This window comes from Opisthorchis viverrini, assembly GCF_000715545.1.
Source record: "Opisthorchis viverrini unplaced genomic scaffold opera_v5_68, whole genome shotgun sequence".
Lineage (NCBI taxonomy): Eukaryota > Metazoa > Platyhelminthes > Trematoda > Opisthorchiida > Opisthorchiidae > Opisthorchis > Opisthorchis viverrini.
In genome coordinates, this window is record NW_008751724.1 from 1,484,943 (window position 1) to 1,501,602 (window position 16,660).

The following is a 16,660-nucleotide window of genomic DNA, read 5'->3' on the forward strand; positions in this document are numbered from 1 at the left end:
TGGGGTTGGGAGAGGGGGAAGAAAAAGTATGTGAAGGAGAAAGAAGGGAGGCGTCAGCAGTAGCCTGTTTTCGCTTACTCGCCCTGCTGTATGCAGCAAGTAAGGCGACCCGGCTGATGGCACCACGCGATGGCCGATGTGGCATGAGAATATTGTTAGTTGTGTAGGTCATGGTTGTACGAGGGCTGGGATACTGCCAGGGCGCCCACACCTAGACAGGAGGACGATTAGGGTCCTCAACCAAAGCCTTTGGCTCAAAAGCCTAACCGCAAGGCAGCGGTGTTTGGCGGGGAAATGCAAATGCATTACCTTTTCTACGGAACAAGTCGCCATACATGTTCCAACCCCCAACCTGGAGGGCCAGAAGACTATGTTCGTCAGACCTCTAACCATTGACCAACCTGGTATGAGAGACTCTGCGAGTGTCGCGCGGACACCCCCCAGTATAGCTCAATGGGTCTCCGAAGCACACAAACCGTCACACCACGGTAAGGTTCAGTCTCTTCGTGATCCAGCTGACTGCATGCAGCATCTATGGAGGATAACGGAAGTCCAACTGTTTTGTTGAATTCACTGACATACTACGGACCAGAGATTTAAAAAGCCTCAGTTATGCTTCTGCGAACTGGTTCTATTGCTATCGCCAGTTAACTGGCGATAACACGAACGCAACAATTGTTGCGTCTTCTGAATGGTGGTGCAACTCTGTCGTTATCTGGCCCCCTGTTCCACCTATGGGAATATCACTATTCCCACAATCTTTCGATTTTCAATTTCTATGACCTAAAATGAGGAGCTCGCTGTATAAAATTGTCACCTTATGTTAGTTTATTTGCACTGCAATTGTTTTGTCTAGGTTACTCTCTTTTTGCCCAAGATGTAACGGTTTTATTGTGCAATCTCCGGTGACTTGCACGGTTTTTGTATGCACGCGCTGCAAGTGTTGTCGACAAGCCAGCGGCACCTAAAGCGCCATCAAGCGACTATGTATAACTATGGTATATATAACTGGTATATAGAACTATGGCCTATACGATAGACTCTATTGGTCTCAAACGGGTCTAAGTATGCACACTTCGCCACGCTGTCGGGTAAAGACTACAGGGATAGTTATTGTTGAACTGAACTTATCTGGCACATGTCACTCCAGATAGTTTCCGTTTCCTTTTTTTATTCTGAACTGTCTCCTGGGCACATTGACTACCTCTCCTGTATACGATCTATTTGCACTGTCTGAATGTCCGTATTCATGCATATCTACATAATTTTGCGCTTACTCATTAGTGTGTCCAGAAAGCCGTACTACCTCACTGCCGCATTTTCCCTCCTACCTGTTGCGCCAGTGTTGACTGCACGTTACGCTTGTTTGTTATTCATTTGTTTGTAGAACCGGTTATCGATGGCGTATCCATAGCTCATTTCGGTGCATTCCTATAGTCCGATACTCACCGAATGCAAGTTGAGCATAGTCCAATAGCTTCAAGCGTCCTTTACGATTCTAAGTCACCCGGATCTCGCACCATATGGACCTTCCACGCAATTGGCAGCCCCCGAAAAGCCTGTGGCCATAAACGTACAGAAGAAAGTCCAAATCAAACGCCCCAGGTAGGTTTTTGAGTTGCAGTTTGAAGAGTTCAGGTCCAAGGACTAGACCTTTGGGTACCTCGCTGATCAGGAAGATAACTGACTGCTATGGACTCTAACAATGTATCGGTCTGACTTGTCAGTACACCGGAATCGAGGAGACAAACGATCTTGAGGAAGCTGTACTGATATGAAATTCAATCGAACCAGAATATAGAAAAAGCTAACAGTCCAATAGATCAATGGAAGGCATGCACTCGCCACACAGGGTCATTAGCTGTTTTAATGATATTTCGACGCATTGAATAATGCGCCGGTGGCCAGGGTCAACCGCTGGGCGATTGGAGTGCGCGGTTTTTAGACCCGGCCTTCTCCAACCCGTCCTTTTTCAGGGGGGAGGGAAGCAGCATTACCGCTTCCATCAATATAGACGCGTTGGTCGACTGGAGGGAGAGTCCTACTACCTCGACACTACCATCGCAATGAACAGTTCAACCATAACTCCAGACCACCTCTTATTACAGTTATTCGTTGCACGATCACTCACCGACCCCTATCTGGCTGCTCCCCTTTGGCCCTCCTGGCATTGCTGCATCAGCCGGTGTAGCCTCCGGAATCATGGCGATACTCAACCCCACCAATTCGACAAGTTGGCAGCTTCTGGTTCAGAGAATTCTATCTCCACTAGGCTGCTGTACACGACTGTCGTCCCCATAGACTAACTCTACTTGTCATTTTCTAAATGTTTTGTCGACATCCGGAACCTAGATCCATTGAAGTATGCGTTGCATGACAAGATCAACAACAAAATTGAACAGGGAGAGGCTAGGAGGCCAGCATTGCCCCACTGGTTAAAAGCATACTTCTGAACCGTTCGGTTTAAACTGTTACGTGACCAGAAGTGCGATAATGAGGGGCACGAAATCTAGAAACTTAAGGGGTATGCATCCTTGGTCGACTACATGTAAAACAGCTGATTTAAATACGGAGTAAACACTCCTGCAAACTGAAGGAAAAACAAAACTGTGGCCGGCAGTATGTATGTTGCATTGCGGATATGTAGCCAACGCATCCCCATCAGGGAGAAACCCTGACTATCCCCCTAGGACCCAAATCTCGCGTGTTGGGGTTAGGCACGTAGTAGCCGCATTATGAAAGGTGTAAGACTGCACCTTTTATGACGGAATAGTCGTCTCATGTGGCTTTTTTGAAGAAACGCGATGCAAATTGGCCTAATGTGTCCAGGACGCGTTTTTGCTCCCAACTAAGCCCAAGCAATCTAGTTAAGGAAGAACAGAAATATGCGCCACCACTTTTAAATGGCGCAGATAGAAGCCCAGCCGGTCCAGCAGTCCGATGGTGTTTCACAGTAGAAAGGCGTGAGTGTCTTATTAACTAAGGGAGGATTTAAACTCACAAAAGACAGCCCGAGCTGAGTGAGTCGGATAAAAGACAGGTAAAGAAGTCGATTGCCAAGGCATTATTAAAAATATAGCGATATGTCGTCTACTGAGGGATGAAGTCCTGCCGGGTTCCCCAGGCCTAGAGATGCTGAATTTGGTCCTAATCACGGATCTTCTGGTCCGTAAGTTGGCTTCTTTACCACTAGGCTATCACGAGCTCACCCAGTGATATCGATGCTCGATTTTCCTGTACATTTGATTTTCAATATTATCTTCGGTTGGTTCATTTGAAAAAGGTGTCTTTGGTCCCATTTAGTGGATTATCCAGAAGACTCTAATGCAATTTCGCACCACTCCAGGAAGACACTAGAAAATCAATCGCCGAAAGAAACTTCGTCGGTAACCATACTATCGGAACTACAGTAGTTTGTGAGATGACGTTTTTTAGACGATCAAAGTATTTGATCACTGATACGGCGAATTTTGAAAGCACGTTGAAGGGAGAGATAACGTTATCGTACTCGAATCTTCTCCCATTAAGTCCAATGACTCTGATTGCAATGGATTGGGCGATTCCTCTGTGAAACTGAATCCAATGTGAGAGCAAGATCCTGTCTGCTTCAGAGTGTGGGCATTAAAATCAGCCAGAAAGACCGGCTTTTGGGGCTTGAAGACTGATTCCACAATAGCTGAGGCTGTCAGCACCGGCCGACCTGCAGAACTTGTGGCCAGGGCCGATGCGAGAACAGTCATCCGTCCTAACCGATGTCCCGGCAGGGAGAGTGCTAGTAATGGAAGGGGAGGGGAAGAAAAGCCTGTGAAAGAGCAAGGAAACGGCCTGATATCGCTTACCCGCCCTGGTGTACGCAACAGGATGGTGACTGATGGTACCACGCGATAGACGATGTGGCATGACAGCGTTTTAACTGTAGGAAACATATTTGCACGCGGGCTGGGATACTGCCAAGGTACCCAAACCTATACAGAAAGATGAGTAGCCTCTGGCTCAAAAGTCTGATCAAAACACAGTGACACTTGGTAAGAAATGCCGGTGCATTATGCTTTTTAAGAAACAAATCGCCACAGATGTACCAACTTCCAAACTGCAAGACCAGGTTGCGTTGATTAGTCCTCTTGCCAGTAACCAACCTGGTATGACACACCGCGTGTGTCGCATGGAATTCCCCAGTACAGCTCAAGAGACTACGAAGGCACACAAACCGTCACACACCAGTCTCTTCGTGGACAAAGTTGAAGTGGAGAAGGCAAGAGGTCCCTCTTGTCATGTATGACATCAAACCGCATTGCTTATACTTCCACGAAAGGCTGGAAATGCTCCGTATACAACTATGGTGAAACGCAAATAGTCGCTATGTATCTTTAGCGCGTGGTGACCAACATTGACAATCACGAAGTACGGATCCAGCCAATGTATGACAGGTTTTAAGCTCTTCGGAAGGCTTGTCGCGCTGTCATCAAATATGCCGAAGTTTGGAGGAGCACTGCCCCTGTTTTCGTAATCCTAGGAGTTATTTCGAAGCCTGTAGCTGATATTTGGAGTAACTCACAAATCCCAGCTGTTTGCCAGCGATTTTAGTAAGCACTTTGCACTTGAATGGTGAAGAAAAAAACCGAAAAAAGCACTGCTAAGTTGTCCAAGCCTAGGTAGAAGTCGGGATGCCGGCACCACATACTTCCCTAGTGGGCGAAGTGCTCCAAACAGCCCAGAATTGCGTATCACAGTTGCCAGCAATCGTGATAAATGCATCGTAGTTGAAATGGGACACGTAGTGTGCTGTCCAACGGTCTCTAATTACCTCTGTACGAATCCGTCGGCATCATTCAACACCAGAAACACCAAGACGCCTCACATCACCTGCTAGCAGGGGCAAGTTCGCAACAACGCAGCCCTTAACTGCAGTCTCGTGCGCGCCATCATTGAGATCCAAGTGACAAATTGGTATGTGATTCAGGTCTTCGAGTTTCCTGCGCTGGCTTCGTCCGACACATCTCCGTTAGACCCAGTACAGCTACCGAAACATTCAAGATCTTTTACAACTTCTTCGAATCGCAAGAGCATGTTCAGATACCGCACTTTGTGAGGCGCCATTTAGAACTTTGTAGGTGCAAGGCAGAGTGCGACAGGTGGTGTTATGGCGGCCAGTTTATCCAACAGCGCCTGCGCTTTATCTTCATCCTCAAAAATTAGCAGAATATCGTCCGCACAGTCCAGGTAGACAAGGTTCTCACCTCCAACGATTTGAACAACGGAGCTTTGAACAATAAGACCCAACAGTGCTGGTCTCATTACACCGGGGACGAATGTGAACAAAAATGGAGGGCATATCTCCACCAGACAAAACTTTTTGTGAGGAAAATCACACACCGAAGTATAGGAGTAGAGGGACGGGCTGTGTTAATAAACTCTGGTCACTTGCATCGTGCGTAAATCGATCCACTCCCTCATACATCCCTTTTTACACAGCAATGCGCAGGGTGAAACTGGGCCGTAGGAGGTCAAAAAATGACTTATCAGCGACGTGTGAAAAACATTGCCGGAAAACTCAGCTGCAACATACATCTGTAACATTCGGTGAAATACCAGTGTGTTATTAGGTTGTACAAGTTGCTGTACAGGAACTTCAGGACGAGTGCTCAGAATGAGACAGCGCCAATCTGGTCATTACGGTCAGAAATAATGCAAGGGGTGTGGATGTCGGTACTAACGTCAATAAATGAAGGTGCCAATACTGTCTGTTATACGGGGTTCAGAGAGAAAAGTGATTGTTTTTGAGAGGATAACCGCTCTAGTCGGTGTCAGATTTCGTCTTTAAGCATAGTATCGCATCCATGTCCCGTATATGCTGGAATTTATTGTGACTGACACCCGGTACATGAGCTAGCTCAATGGTTAAGGCGAGATGGCTCAAGTGGTTAGAGCGCGGATTTACTGACCGGAGGTCGGTGGCTCGAACCCGACCTCTACTCCTCAACTTCCCCTTTCTAGGCTTGGGCAATCTGGCAGTATCCCATCCGTCATGATTCCTTCGTGTGGCATCGCAGCTAGGCACCGGAAACGTGTTACTTTCTTATTGAACTAGCTCGAGAAGCAATAACTAGGTATCAGCGAATGGGAAGCACAGACATGCACCATCATGGTCTATCACACCAGATTTCGAGAGTTGGAAGGTAGAAAAAGGAATAGTTGTACAAATCGTGAGGAACAATCCTGGCACACATTACATACGAAACACAAGTGAAGCGAATAAACACACCCCCTAAATGAGTTAAGGAGATAAGTGTTCCGATTTTCCCTCCAGTAATATCCGAAATGCTTTTCCGGATTGTGTCCAATTCGATCGCATTTACAGCCTATTCCAAGCATGGACGACTTGAATGTTGAAAAATGCTCTTTCCTATCACTGCCTAGAATGCGAACCCGGTGAAAAAATGGGTAACGGTCTCCTAAAATGAAATGAATCGAGGCAACAAGTGGGCATCGGCTTACATCATAAGACGTATTAACCCACCCTGTCGAAAAGAAAAGCTGGGGATGATATCCGCATCTTTTTTGGACGGTTGAACATTCTGGATCTGGAACGAGCGACAAACAAGCAATTGGTGCTTACTACGAAACCAAACAGTAGAATCGGACAAGATGGGAGCGACTACCTCGTGAGATAGCCAAAAGTGTATATACATCAGCCCCATTGGCGTCGCCACCGAGCTTTCATCCAAATGAATTCGGCCCAACCCAAGAGCCAATGAACAAGACAAGGCTGCTTCAGACTAGACGGGGATCGACAGGTGTAGAGAACCCTACGGAGATTCGAACCTGTGAGCATTCAACTTGCATTTAAGCGTACTAACGTCGTCACGCGTGGTCAGTTGCAATCTGTTCAACTCACACACAGAGTACAGCACCAGACTTCCTCGAAGAGTGAAACAAGCCTACAAAGGAATCTAATCTTTCAAGATAGAAAGTTTATGCGCTTGTGAGACATCACACGTTCTGAACATTTCGTAGCGTTTTTTATCAAAACTAAAACCAGAATCCTCCCTTGGAAAAATATATGCCCATGGTGCACACCTTTGGAACGAACACCTTTTGATGTCGTTCCGTCAATCTGAGGTTTTCTCAGCATGTATACTTTTCACAAATCAACTCAAAGTGATAAGTTCACAAGGTCGTCTATAATTCAAATGCCTGAGGAAATTAATTCTTTTGGGCAGGTGATCGCGGGTTGTAGGGGCTATATATACGCGCGATGCCTCTGCGATTTTTTCGTTATTTTTGCACCGGGCTGCACACTATCACAGACGCGCTCTCGGCGGTGCTGAATAGCGATATGCAACTCAGGGAACAAATCAATGACCCTGTTCAATTGGCGCCAGCTTTATCTAGGCTACGGGCTTTTGGGCCCACGTGTACACAACCATACAGACGGTATTCAACACTCATCCTCAGAAAGCGGAAAGGAACAGTTGTCTTACTTTTTTTAAAAAAACTGGAATCAACCAAGAAGGTGCTTCGAACAGTTTCTAAGAAATCCAAAGACATTATACTCCATGTGGTGACCCGTTTTCAAGAGAAACACAACCGGCGGCTCGACAGTGGGTCAGTGCGAGAACTTGAATAGCCCGCTACGGCCAAGGCTGTTACTTCGCCGAGTACCCAACGAGCGATCTGATTGGTTGATCAAGATTGAGAACCGTGAATCGTAGGATGATAATGAACTTCTCATTCATTCGAAATGAATTCAGCCGTTCCAGTAGGCATGTACACGAGCGAAGAGTCGAAAAATGTACTCCGAAAATGGCAATTGGTTCTAGTAGACCCGCAGAAGATCGCTGACCGGTTAGTGCAGTACGTGAAATCCTGTCAGTTAGATAAAAAAAGACCTCTAAGGTAAGCTGGTGACATCAGAGAGTCACCTTCAGTGCCGAAACTGGCCGTCTCCATCACTCCAGTAGCAGCTACTGCGGAACTCTTTAATGTGAAACTATCATACTTTGATGGTAATCCGTGTCATTACTGGAGGTTCCCCCGCCAATTTGAAGCATAGAGGGCAAGGTTCAGGACACCGGTCAGAGGCTCCTGTATCTGATGCACTACTGTCAGGGAGACGCGAAGGCGGCCATTGAATAATGTGTGATGCTCCAGCCGGAAGTAGGGTACTCCAGGGCTCGGGAAATTCTACTCAATCTTTTTGGTCAGCTTCATATTATCGCTCGCTGTCTACCCGAAAGCCTATTTCCATTTGCACGACAGACCACTGGAGCAGCCAAGTGTTTGTCAGACTGCGGCGTGAAAATGCGTTACGTTTCAGAATTGCACGCAGTTGCGGTTGAAGGGAGGACCTTACCATTGCAGCACAAATGAGCTGAGGTGGCAGATAAGATATCGATGGGTGGCTGGGACCCAACATTCACTGACTTTCCGAGGTTTGTAAACACGCGCAACAGGGTTGCACGGGGTCGGTTTGGGCAAGACGTAAGACGCCCTCCTGTAACGCTAACTTCTACCAAACAAGCCCCTAGACATGATGGTTTCACTAGTTTCCTAACCGAAATTGGGCCATATGCAGACGGTTTCCCAAGCGCTTGTCCATTATGTTGACAGCCCCACCTAATTTCTGGCTACCAGTGCTTTCTATCTATGTAAGTTCCTGATAAATGGAAATGCATACGGGAGCCGAATGAATGTTTCGTTTGCTGAGGAAACCCCCGCATGGCTAAAGATTGCACGTTAGTTGTTCGATGCGGTCAGCCGGGCTGTGGGGGACGGCATCATAGGTTGGTGCGTGCATCAAAACCCGGAAACAAAGCTTTGACGTCTTCAGAGGCGGAGGTTTTTTGTGCCTTAACTCGAGGTAGTCGGCTTTTAGCCCGTCTAGGAGTTATTCTTGTCAGACTCTACGCTACACGCGTTTTTAGATGCTGAGTCCGACATAACATTGGTAAAGGGGACCTTCTGGTAAAAAAACGGTGTCAGGCTGCAACCCACCTCTATGGCCATGGCTACACTTAGTGGTCCCATGGAACGAACCTCCTAATCATATGATATCAAGCTTTTATCAATGGATGAGAAACAGTCGATAGGTATTGACAGAGCATTTGTTGTTGACAACTCACCCATGCGAGCTGTTCCATCTATCAAGGAAGTTGCTAGCTCGTGGCCGCACCCCAACAAAATCGCCCTTAACAAATTGGCTGAAATCGAGGTAGGAATTCTTCTCGGGTCCAATTATCCGAAGCGCACTGGGCACTCGATCGGCGATTGGGAGAAAAAAACAGCCATTTTCCTAAAGGCCTTACCTGTTAGGTTATTTCTTGGTTCGATGGGAATTAGAGCGAGGTAAAGGACCAGAAAGCATTCCTGACAACGGAGACCAGTGCGGTGAGGGTGGCCCCTCTTAAGCCCGTTTCATTACCAAGGTTAGAGTTCACAGCTGCGTGTTTGGCAATCCAAGTAGCAGATTTAACTGGAGTAAGTTTAAAAAACCACATAAAGCGTACTGTGATTTGGACAGGCTCCGTGATAGCTCTGTACAATGTCCATAACATATCTCCTAGGTTTTATACCTTTGCCGTGAACAGGCTAACAATTGCTCGTGAGGCGTCCTCGCTCACTCAATGGAGGCATGTGAAGTCGGAAAACAACTCAACCGACATTGTCTCTTGAGCGACATAAAGCTTCATTCCACTGTGTAGATGATTCACAGGACCAAGACTTTTACTTGAACTTTAGAGTAATTGGCCTCCACAGCCTCGATGCAAGCCGCTCAAGCTGAAAAGGGCTTTATGGTATATATCCACAAACTGGAACGAAATGATGGCGTATGTCTACTAATAGCCCTGTTTTCTGCTGGGAGAAGTTACAGGTTATTCTTTGGTGGAGATGTCCAACGTGAAGAATGGTCTGTAGTGATAGCAGATGGTTATGAGGCGGGCTCGATGGCTTAGGAAGACCCCAGCGTGTTAGAACGGCAAGCGGCGTACTCAAGAGGGATACTGAAAAGGTATGGTTGCTGGGCAGACGCGCTCGGGTTTGTTGACACTTGAAACTTCCCACGTTTATTCTGTCCCCATCTGTAACCGCCGGCCTACTTTTGTGTTTATGAACTGGCGTTGGTTTGTCTTATCACTTCACTAATTTGTCCCTGAGGTCATCCGGCCATTTGTGGCCGACGTTGTGCACGTGTGACCGTTTCGCGTGAGGGTTAGTTTGCTCCTTTGGCTTGTACTTTTGTAGCTCAAGTCGGCCATTTGTTTTGGACGAGTATCTGCTGCCGAGGTTTGTATGTGAATTTTCTTACATTAATAGCACCGTATAGGAACCGAGTTCCGACTTTTTTGCCTTCCTGGAGGCTCTGGTATTACGCGCCACTCAAAAATACTGTTCGCTTGCTTGAGTAAGTTGACGATGCTGAAGATCCTCCTCAGAGGACGGGCGAAGGCGGCCCTGGATGCGGCCAGAAGAGGCCCTCAGAAGTAGACTGGGCCGCAGCGGAGAAAGCTTTTGCAGCTGAGTGCGACACACCGACTGACCGCCAAGAGGCTGTGAGCAAGTTCAAGACGGCCAGGAATGCACCTGGATGTGACCCGGCTGTGTTCTTCGCCAGCCTGCAGCAGCTGTTGGATCAGGCTTTGCCGGGACACACGGAGTGTCGCTCCAGCTATTGCTGTCAGACCTGTTCTCCCAAATTGTGCAGCCTTTACTTGGTTTCTCGTTGCGACTGACGAAAGCAACTGGCCAGTTGAGTGTGGAGGAGCTGGTGCATTTGGCGAGGGAATAGACCCAGGCACCACTGGCCACGTTGTAGTCGCAAGAGAACAGGGATGGTTCAGCGGGACTGCAGATCAGAGTGCACCAACTCCCTGGAAAGGTTGCAGCCATAAAGACGGAATCGCAGAGACACGCTTAAATGAGGCGGTCCTGCAAGTGTGGCAGATTTGGTCAGTGGAGGGATCAGCTTCGTTCTAGTTGACTACTTGTAACTAACAAAACTTTGGTTTACTTCGCCTTTCCTGGGTGGGTTACGATAAGCGTAGTGAAATACACGCCATCATCAAGATAGACGGCAAGAGGGCTTGAATGATACAGAAAGGGGGGTATCATTGAGACCCGAGGGGAACCAAGCTTACTACAAACCGTGCTCACTAGCCGTGAGAGCAGTGGGTGGATACCGGGTGAAAGTTGACGGATTGTCAGTTTACTCACTGCGCCTAGCTGACAAGTCCGTGCAGTTGGCATTCCTGATCAGTCCAGACATAGAACAGACACTACTGGTGACAGCTTTTCTCCGGAGCGCAGAATCCGTGGTTGATCTAAAGCAGGGAAAGCTGGTAACAAAGTATGGCGCAGTCAAGCTTGAAGGTTGCCCAAGTACTGCCGTAGTTGAGCTGCATGTCCAAAAGCTTCCATCTTGTAACGTGCCGCTAGTACGGTCCGTGGTCGATGGTTATTCCGAACCGTTCATGGGTGATCATGATTCGTTTATCTTCAGCCCATGGATTGAACAACAAGTTTCCCTCGAGCTCGAATGTTCTGACTTCACGGCATGCTTCCCGCTGCCTTACCTACGGGAGTAGGTCCATAGACAAGTTCAAAAGATGTTGCAAAATAACATAAGCGAGGAAATCAATGGTGCATAGAACGCCTCGGTTGTGTTCGTAAGGAAGGCGAAAGGGAAATACAGGTTCAGTGCAAGTTATCGGCGTTTGAATGCACTGACCGTAGATCAGGTTGTAACTGATCCTTTGGTTGCGAAGATTTTCGGTTCCCTCAAGCATCACTGATATTTCACGGTGCTCGGTCTGCCTTCCGGGTGCTGGCAACCATCCATCAAGGCGGAAACCAAGAGAAAAACTGCGTTCACGGTTGGGGACATCCAATATCAATTTAGACAAAGGACGTCAGGTTTTTCTGGGCACGATTAACATTCCGGCTCTTGATGCTTCGTCTAACGAAGGGACTCCAGAATGTTACAGTGTAAGGAGAAGATAAGGTTATGTACAGCGCTTCGGAACCAGAGCCCGCGGTTCAGTTAAAGACCGGGAGAGTGGCCCGCGGATAACTGAAGCCAAGACATAGCTCGCTCTGAGTTCAGTGATACCACTGGGGCATAAAGTGGCTCCTGGAGAGGTAAGCCCACTGCCAGAAAAAATATTAACCCAGGTCAGGGACCGTGCTGTTCCAGCTTCGAAGCGGTCTCCACGGCAGTTTCTTGGACGAGAAGCCTACTACAGCCAGCTTGTCCAGGATTTTACCACGACTGCTACCCTACTGCACGGCTTGCTCGGGCGGAATAAGAAATTCGAATGGACAAATGAAGCACATGAGGCTTTCGAACTTGTTGAAGTAACTGAAACTCAAAGCCTACTACAGCCAGCTTGTCCAGGATTTTACCACGACTGCTACCCTACTGCACGGCTTGCTCGGGCGGAATAGGAAATTCGAATGGACAAATGAAGCACATGAGGCTTTCGAACTTGTTGAAGTAACTGAAACTCAAACTACCCAGGGTCATAGAGCTGTTCATTGTTGCACTGGCGCCGGTGATTGCGGTATCGGTGCAGCCCTAAAGCAAACGATTTGGAGTTATCCCATATGCAAGTCATGTCCTGACCAACGCTAAACAGAAGTACCTGACCATTAATAAAAATGCTTAGCGAGCGCCTGGGTTCTGAATAAGTGCAGGCCATAACTTCTGAGACAAATATCTCATGTCTAAACCGATCACGAACCGCTGGAGTGGACCAGGACCACCAGAGCTCCTCCCGGAAGGCTTTGGCGTAGGGCACTCTGTGTGGAAGAGTATGACCTCATAATCAGTCACGTACAAGGGAAAGGGACCCACCTGGCTGATTGGCTGTCAAGACTAGAGGGTGAAGATTAGCCCAACAGGGTCATGATTGCAACCAACAGCTTAGTCGTTGAACTGGATCCCGGAAGGTTTGTGCTACTCCAACGGCAGGGCTTTGTGTTACGGAGGGTCGGAGCCGCCTTACTGTGTGTAATGAAGATTGAGAACGGAGAGGAAGACAAGGAATTGGGGCGTTCCAGCGTCACTTCGATCGGCTGGGTCTGAATGAAGCTGGCATAATGTTCGGGAACGCCACCGATCCGGATGTTGTTCTGCCCGCGGTGCCGCGCGTCTTGAGATTGAAGCTCATCCTCGAATGCCACGAGATGGCACACACAAGTTGCACCAAGACGTCCAACTTACTTCGGCGGAGGGCCTACTGGCCCGGGATGAGATGTGAGGAGATCTATTGGGTGGCGCTTAGTAGGATGTGCCGATTGATGAAAAAGAATACGACAGGTGCAGCCGATCCCACCTGGAACCCTTCCCTGTCTCAGAAAAGGACGACTTATGTTCCACTGATGTCATGCACCCCTTTCCCGTGACGACCAGCAGGATTCCATACATCGTGATAATGACAGAACACCTGAGATGGTGGTTCGAGGCGAAAGCCGTGTCAAACCAACAGGAGACGATGATCGGCGAAGCGGCAATGCATCACATTTTGCTAAACCACGGGGTGCCCAAAATTATCCTAGCCGATCAATGACCTTGCTTTGAGAGCGGAAAGTTTGAAAATCCTTGTATAAGCTGCATATCAGACGGCTAAGGACGGCACCATACAACCCGTAAACAAATGGTCTAAGCGGTTGGTGAAGGAATGGCTGGCGGCCAAAGGGGATTGCCGACAGTGATGCTGGCTGATCTGCTTCCATACAGCCAACCACAAGCAGTTCCCCGCTAATGCAGCCCCAGGGTCTACATCCGTGGACGGCACCACCCGTAAACAAATGGTCTAAGCGGTTGGTGAAGGAATGGCTGGCGGCCAAAGGGGATTGCCGACAGTGATGCTGGCTGATCTGCTTCCATACAGCCAACCACAAGCAGTTCCCCGCTAATGCAGCCCCAGGGTCTACATCCGTGCCTTTCAGTGGATCAGGAAACTGCGTTGTAACCAACAACACGTTTCTCTCTGGTGGAACTAGGAGAAATGAGGAAAGCTCGGTAAAACTTGACTGCTGTTCAGGAAAGAACCAGAGAGAAAACGGCAAGTAGAGAGACCCGACCACCTCCCATAAACGCGAAAATCAAATGGAAAGGTTATCGGAATCTCGGAAGGAGTAGACTTGGGACGCGAAAGCTGGGCGGTCGACAACAAGTCCCATTAAACATTACGGACCCCCGAAAAACTTGTATGCGGTCCAAAAATTTCAGAGATCATAAAGTGTAAATGGGACTCGGCTTCGGAACTGACGTGATACACCCAAAGAGCGACCGATTAGACCAGCCCCTGAAGCTGACGTAACAGAGGCATACTTTTAAGCGAGGAAGGTGTGTAACGGTGAATACTACTGACGGGGCATTCAAGCAGCGTGTTTTCTTGTAAATTCGTTTCTCGTCTCTGGAAATGTAAGATCTCTTGCTGAATTTAAGTCGCTTTGTAACATTTGCTTGAATCTAGGTAACGGTCGATGAATATCCAAGAAGTTTTGGGAACATATGTTCGGGAAGAAGACGGATACTCAGTTTTATAAACAAGACGCGTATGAGGGCTTTGCTCCCCTGTCCAATAGTCTGTAACGTTTCAGTTTGTGTTTTCTAATAAACTACTTCGCAACAAAGGCATTCATACATTTGACAGGATGGTCGTCCTATTTTCTACACTACGCATGGTTCGAGACATTGTAAAATAAGACTAAAGTAATTCATGGTTGTACGGCTGTGAGGCATCAGTACATAACACTATTATCGTGCTGTTCATGGTGACGAAGGGCTAGGCAGTGACCGAATGGGCCAATCAGATAGGACATATATGGGTGGTCCTGCAATGCACTGAGGCGAGGGATTGTTTGTAGTCGGAGCCTATCAACCAGTTAGAGAGCAAAAGCAGCACTAGTGGCACTGTGGCGGTGCATTTGACTTGGATTTGGTTGAAAGATGTATGCTCCTGGGCGGTGAGAGTTAGTAAATCTTGCAATTCCCAGCTAGATTGTCACCATTTTTAGAGTTAGGTGGTATCAAGTGTAGTTGTCGTGGTGGTTCATCGATTCGGATATTGTAGAAATGATTGGGGAACTGAAGATGGGTTGTGATATTTCGGCATAAATGATGGCGCAAATGAAGCTCAATATTAGGGACACGGAATAGAGCTTCACAATCAACCTAAGTAACAGGCAGCTTTCAGCGGGTTGTGTGACTGAGATAGAAGAGCCTTTTTTATCTATAACAGGATGCTTGAGATAAAAAATGATCCTTTTATATGCACAAGTGACTGGCGGTTTCTCAGAAATGAGCCCCTAATTTGTGAGACTGCTACTGCGCTTGAATGTGAGACGATTGAATATGGGCGCTTGAATATAAGGACGGCGGGGTTTCAACTCTATTAAGCTACATTGTACCGGAAACGGGAGGGATAGGTGGAGTAAAGTTACGAATCGGTAATCTGAATGGACCGCTCTGACACCAAGCTTCTGCCCACTCACTAAATATTCGCTACTGACACATACCTGGGTGCACGTTGAAAGATGCATGAGGCCCCTGAAGCTTCTTGCTTAGGTCTACATCTCTTGATCCCACGAGTGGCTTGTATAAACTCCTCTTTAGTCCAATTTTGCTGCGTCTAATAATGCAGCTGACCACAGAGTTATGCTATCGCTTCATCGTTGTACACAAGGATCCTCCATTACTACCAAGAGGACTAATTGTACAAGTAGTAAGTTTGCCTACCTAATAGTAAGCCTTAGACAAGGCCTTAGACAACTTACGGGCATTGTAGACAGTGTAGTTTAGTAAAGACTTGGTGAGCCAGCCCCTACAAGATTGTTTAGCTACTGTTTCAGTGATACTGCAGAAGATGCGTACGAGTTGTAGTTGATTCCAGAAAACCTATTGAGTGAAGGCGACTTAATGAGAACGAGAACTAGCTTCACTACACAGTACGTTTGTATGGTCGCAAATAATCAATAGAGACGTGTTTCGCCAAGGGTGGTAGTATACTTTTCAGGCGTGGACTTGGAAGACAGACAAAATATATGTGTATGAAACGTTGACCATTAATTAGGCCTTGCCTAAGGTTAACTATGAGTGACAAGGGCGATTAACAACGCGTAAATTTCTGAGTATGAAGGGCCATCGTTGGCCTTTAGATTAGGATACCGGGCACACCTCCGGCTTCATAATCAGCGTCGCACACAGACACGAGCCAAACAAGTACCACAAGTAGCCGAGGAGAGTGAAAGCACGTAGTCATGAGTACGACTTGGAGTTCTCGGTCGTTAGGTTATGCTAGCACATACAATTGGGGGCTCGTATTCATCGGCCTGCATAAGTATTGGCCTGGCGTTTACTTTGAGTAACAAAGATAATCGAGACCTGTCAAGGATGAGTATGAAAGGCCGATGTTCACAATTGGATCAGGATACAGTGAATAGCCAAGGCCTCATAATCAGCGCCACACAGAAACGAGCTTAGCAGTAGCTAAAGTAGCGCCTGTTTTAACCATGATGAACGGGATTGTTTGGTTTTATATTCCGTCAATTAAGGCCTGATGACGTACTCTAACGGGGCCCGATTATTTGCAGCATCTGCTGACTGGTTTTGCACATCAGGGAACAGAATTTGTTCCCAGAGATGCATAGTAGCACC

The 16,660-nt window shown here is 47.5% G+C and overlaps 1 protein-coding gene across 1 annotated transcript in view; it reads right to left on the bottom strand.

Moving 5' to 3' along the window:
• Window positions 1-6,073, bottom strand: part of T265_13460 (hypothetical protein) — a gene marked incomplete at both ends in the record, with an annotated part of 77,686 nt that extends 71,613 nt beyond the window's left edge. Inside the window, one exon of the mRNA XM_009168962.1 lies at window positions 5,875-6,073. Within this exon, the coding sequence (XP_009167226.1) occupies window positions 5,875-6,073 (199 nt within the window). The remainder of the gene's footprint in view (window positions 1-5,874) is intronic.
• Window positions 6,074-16,660: the final 10,587 nt, after the last annotated feature.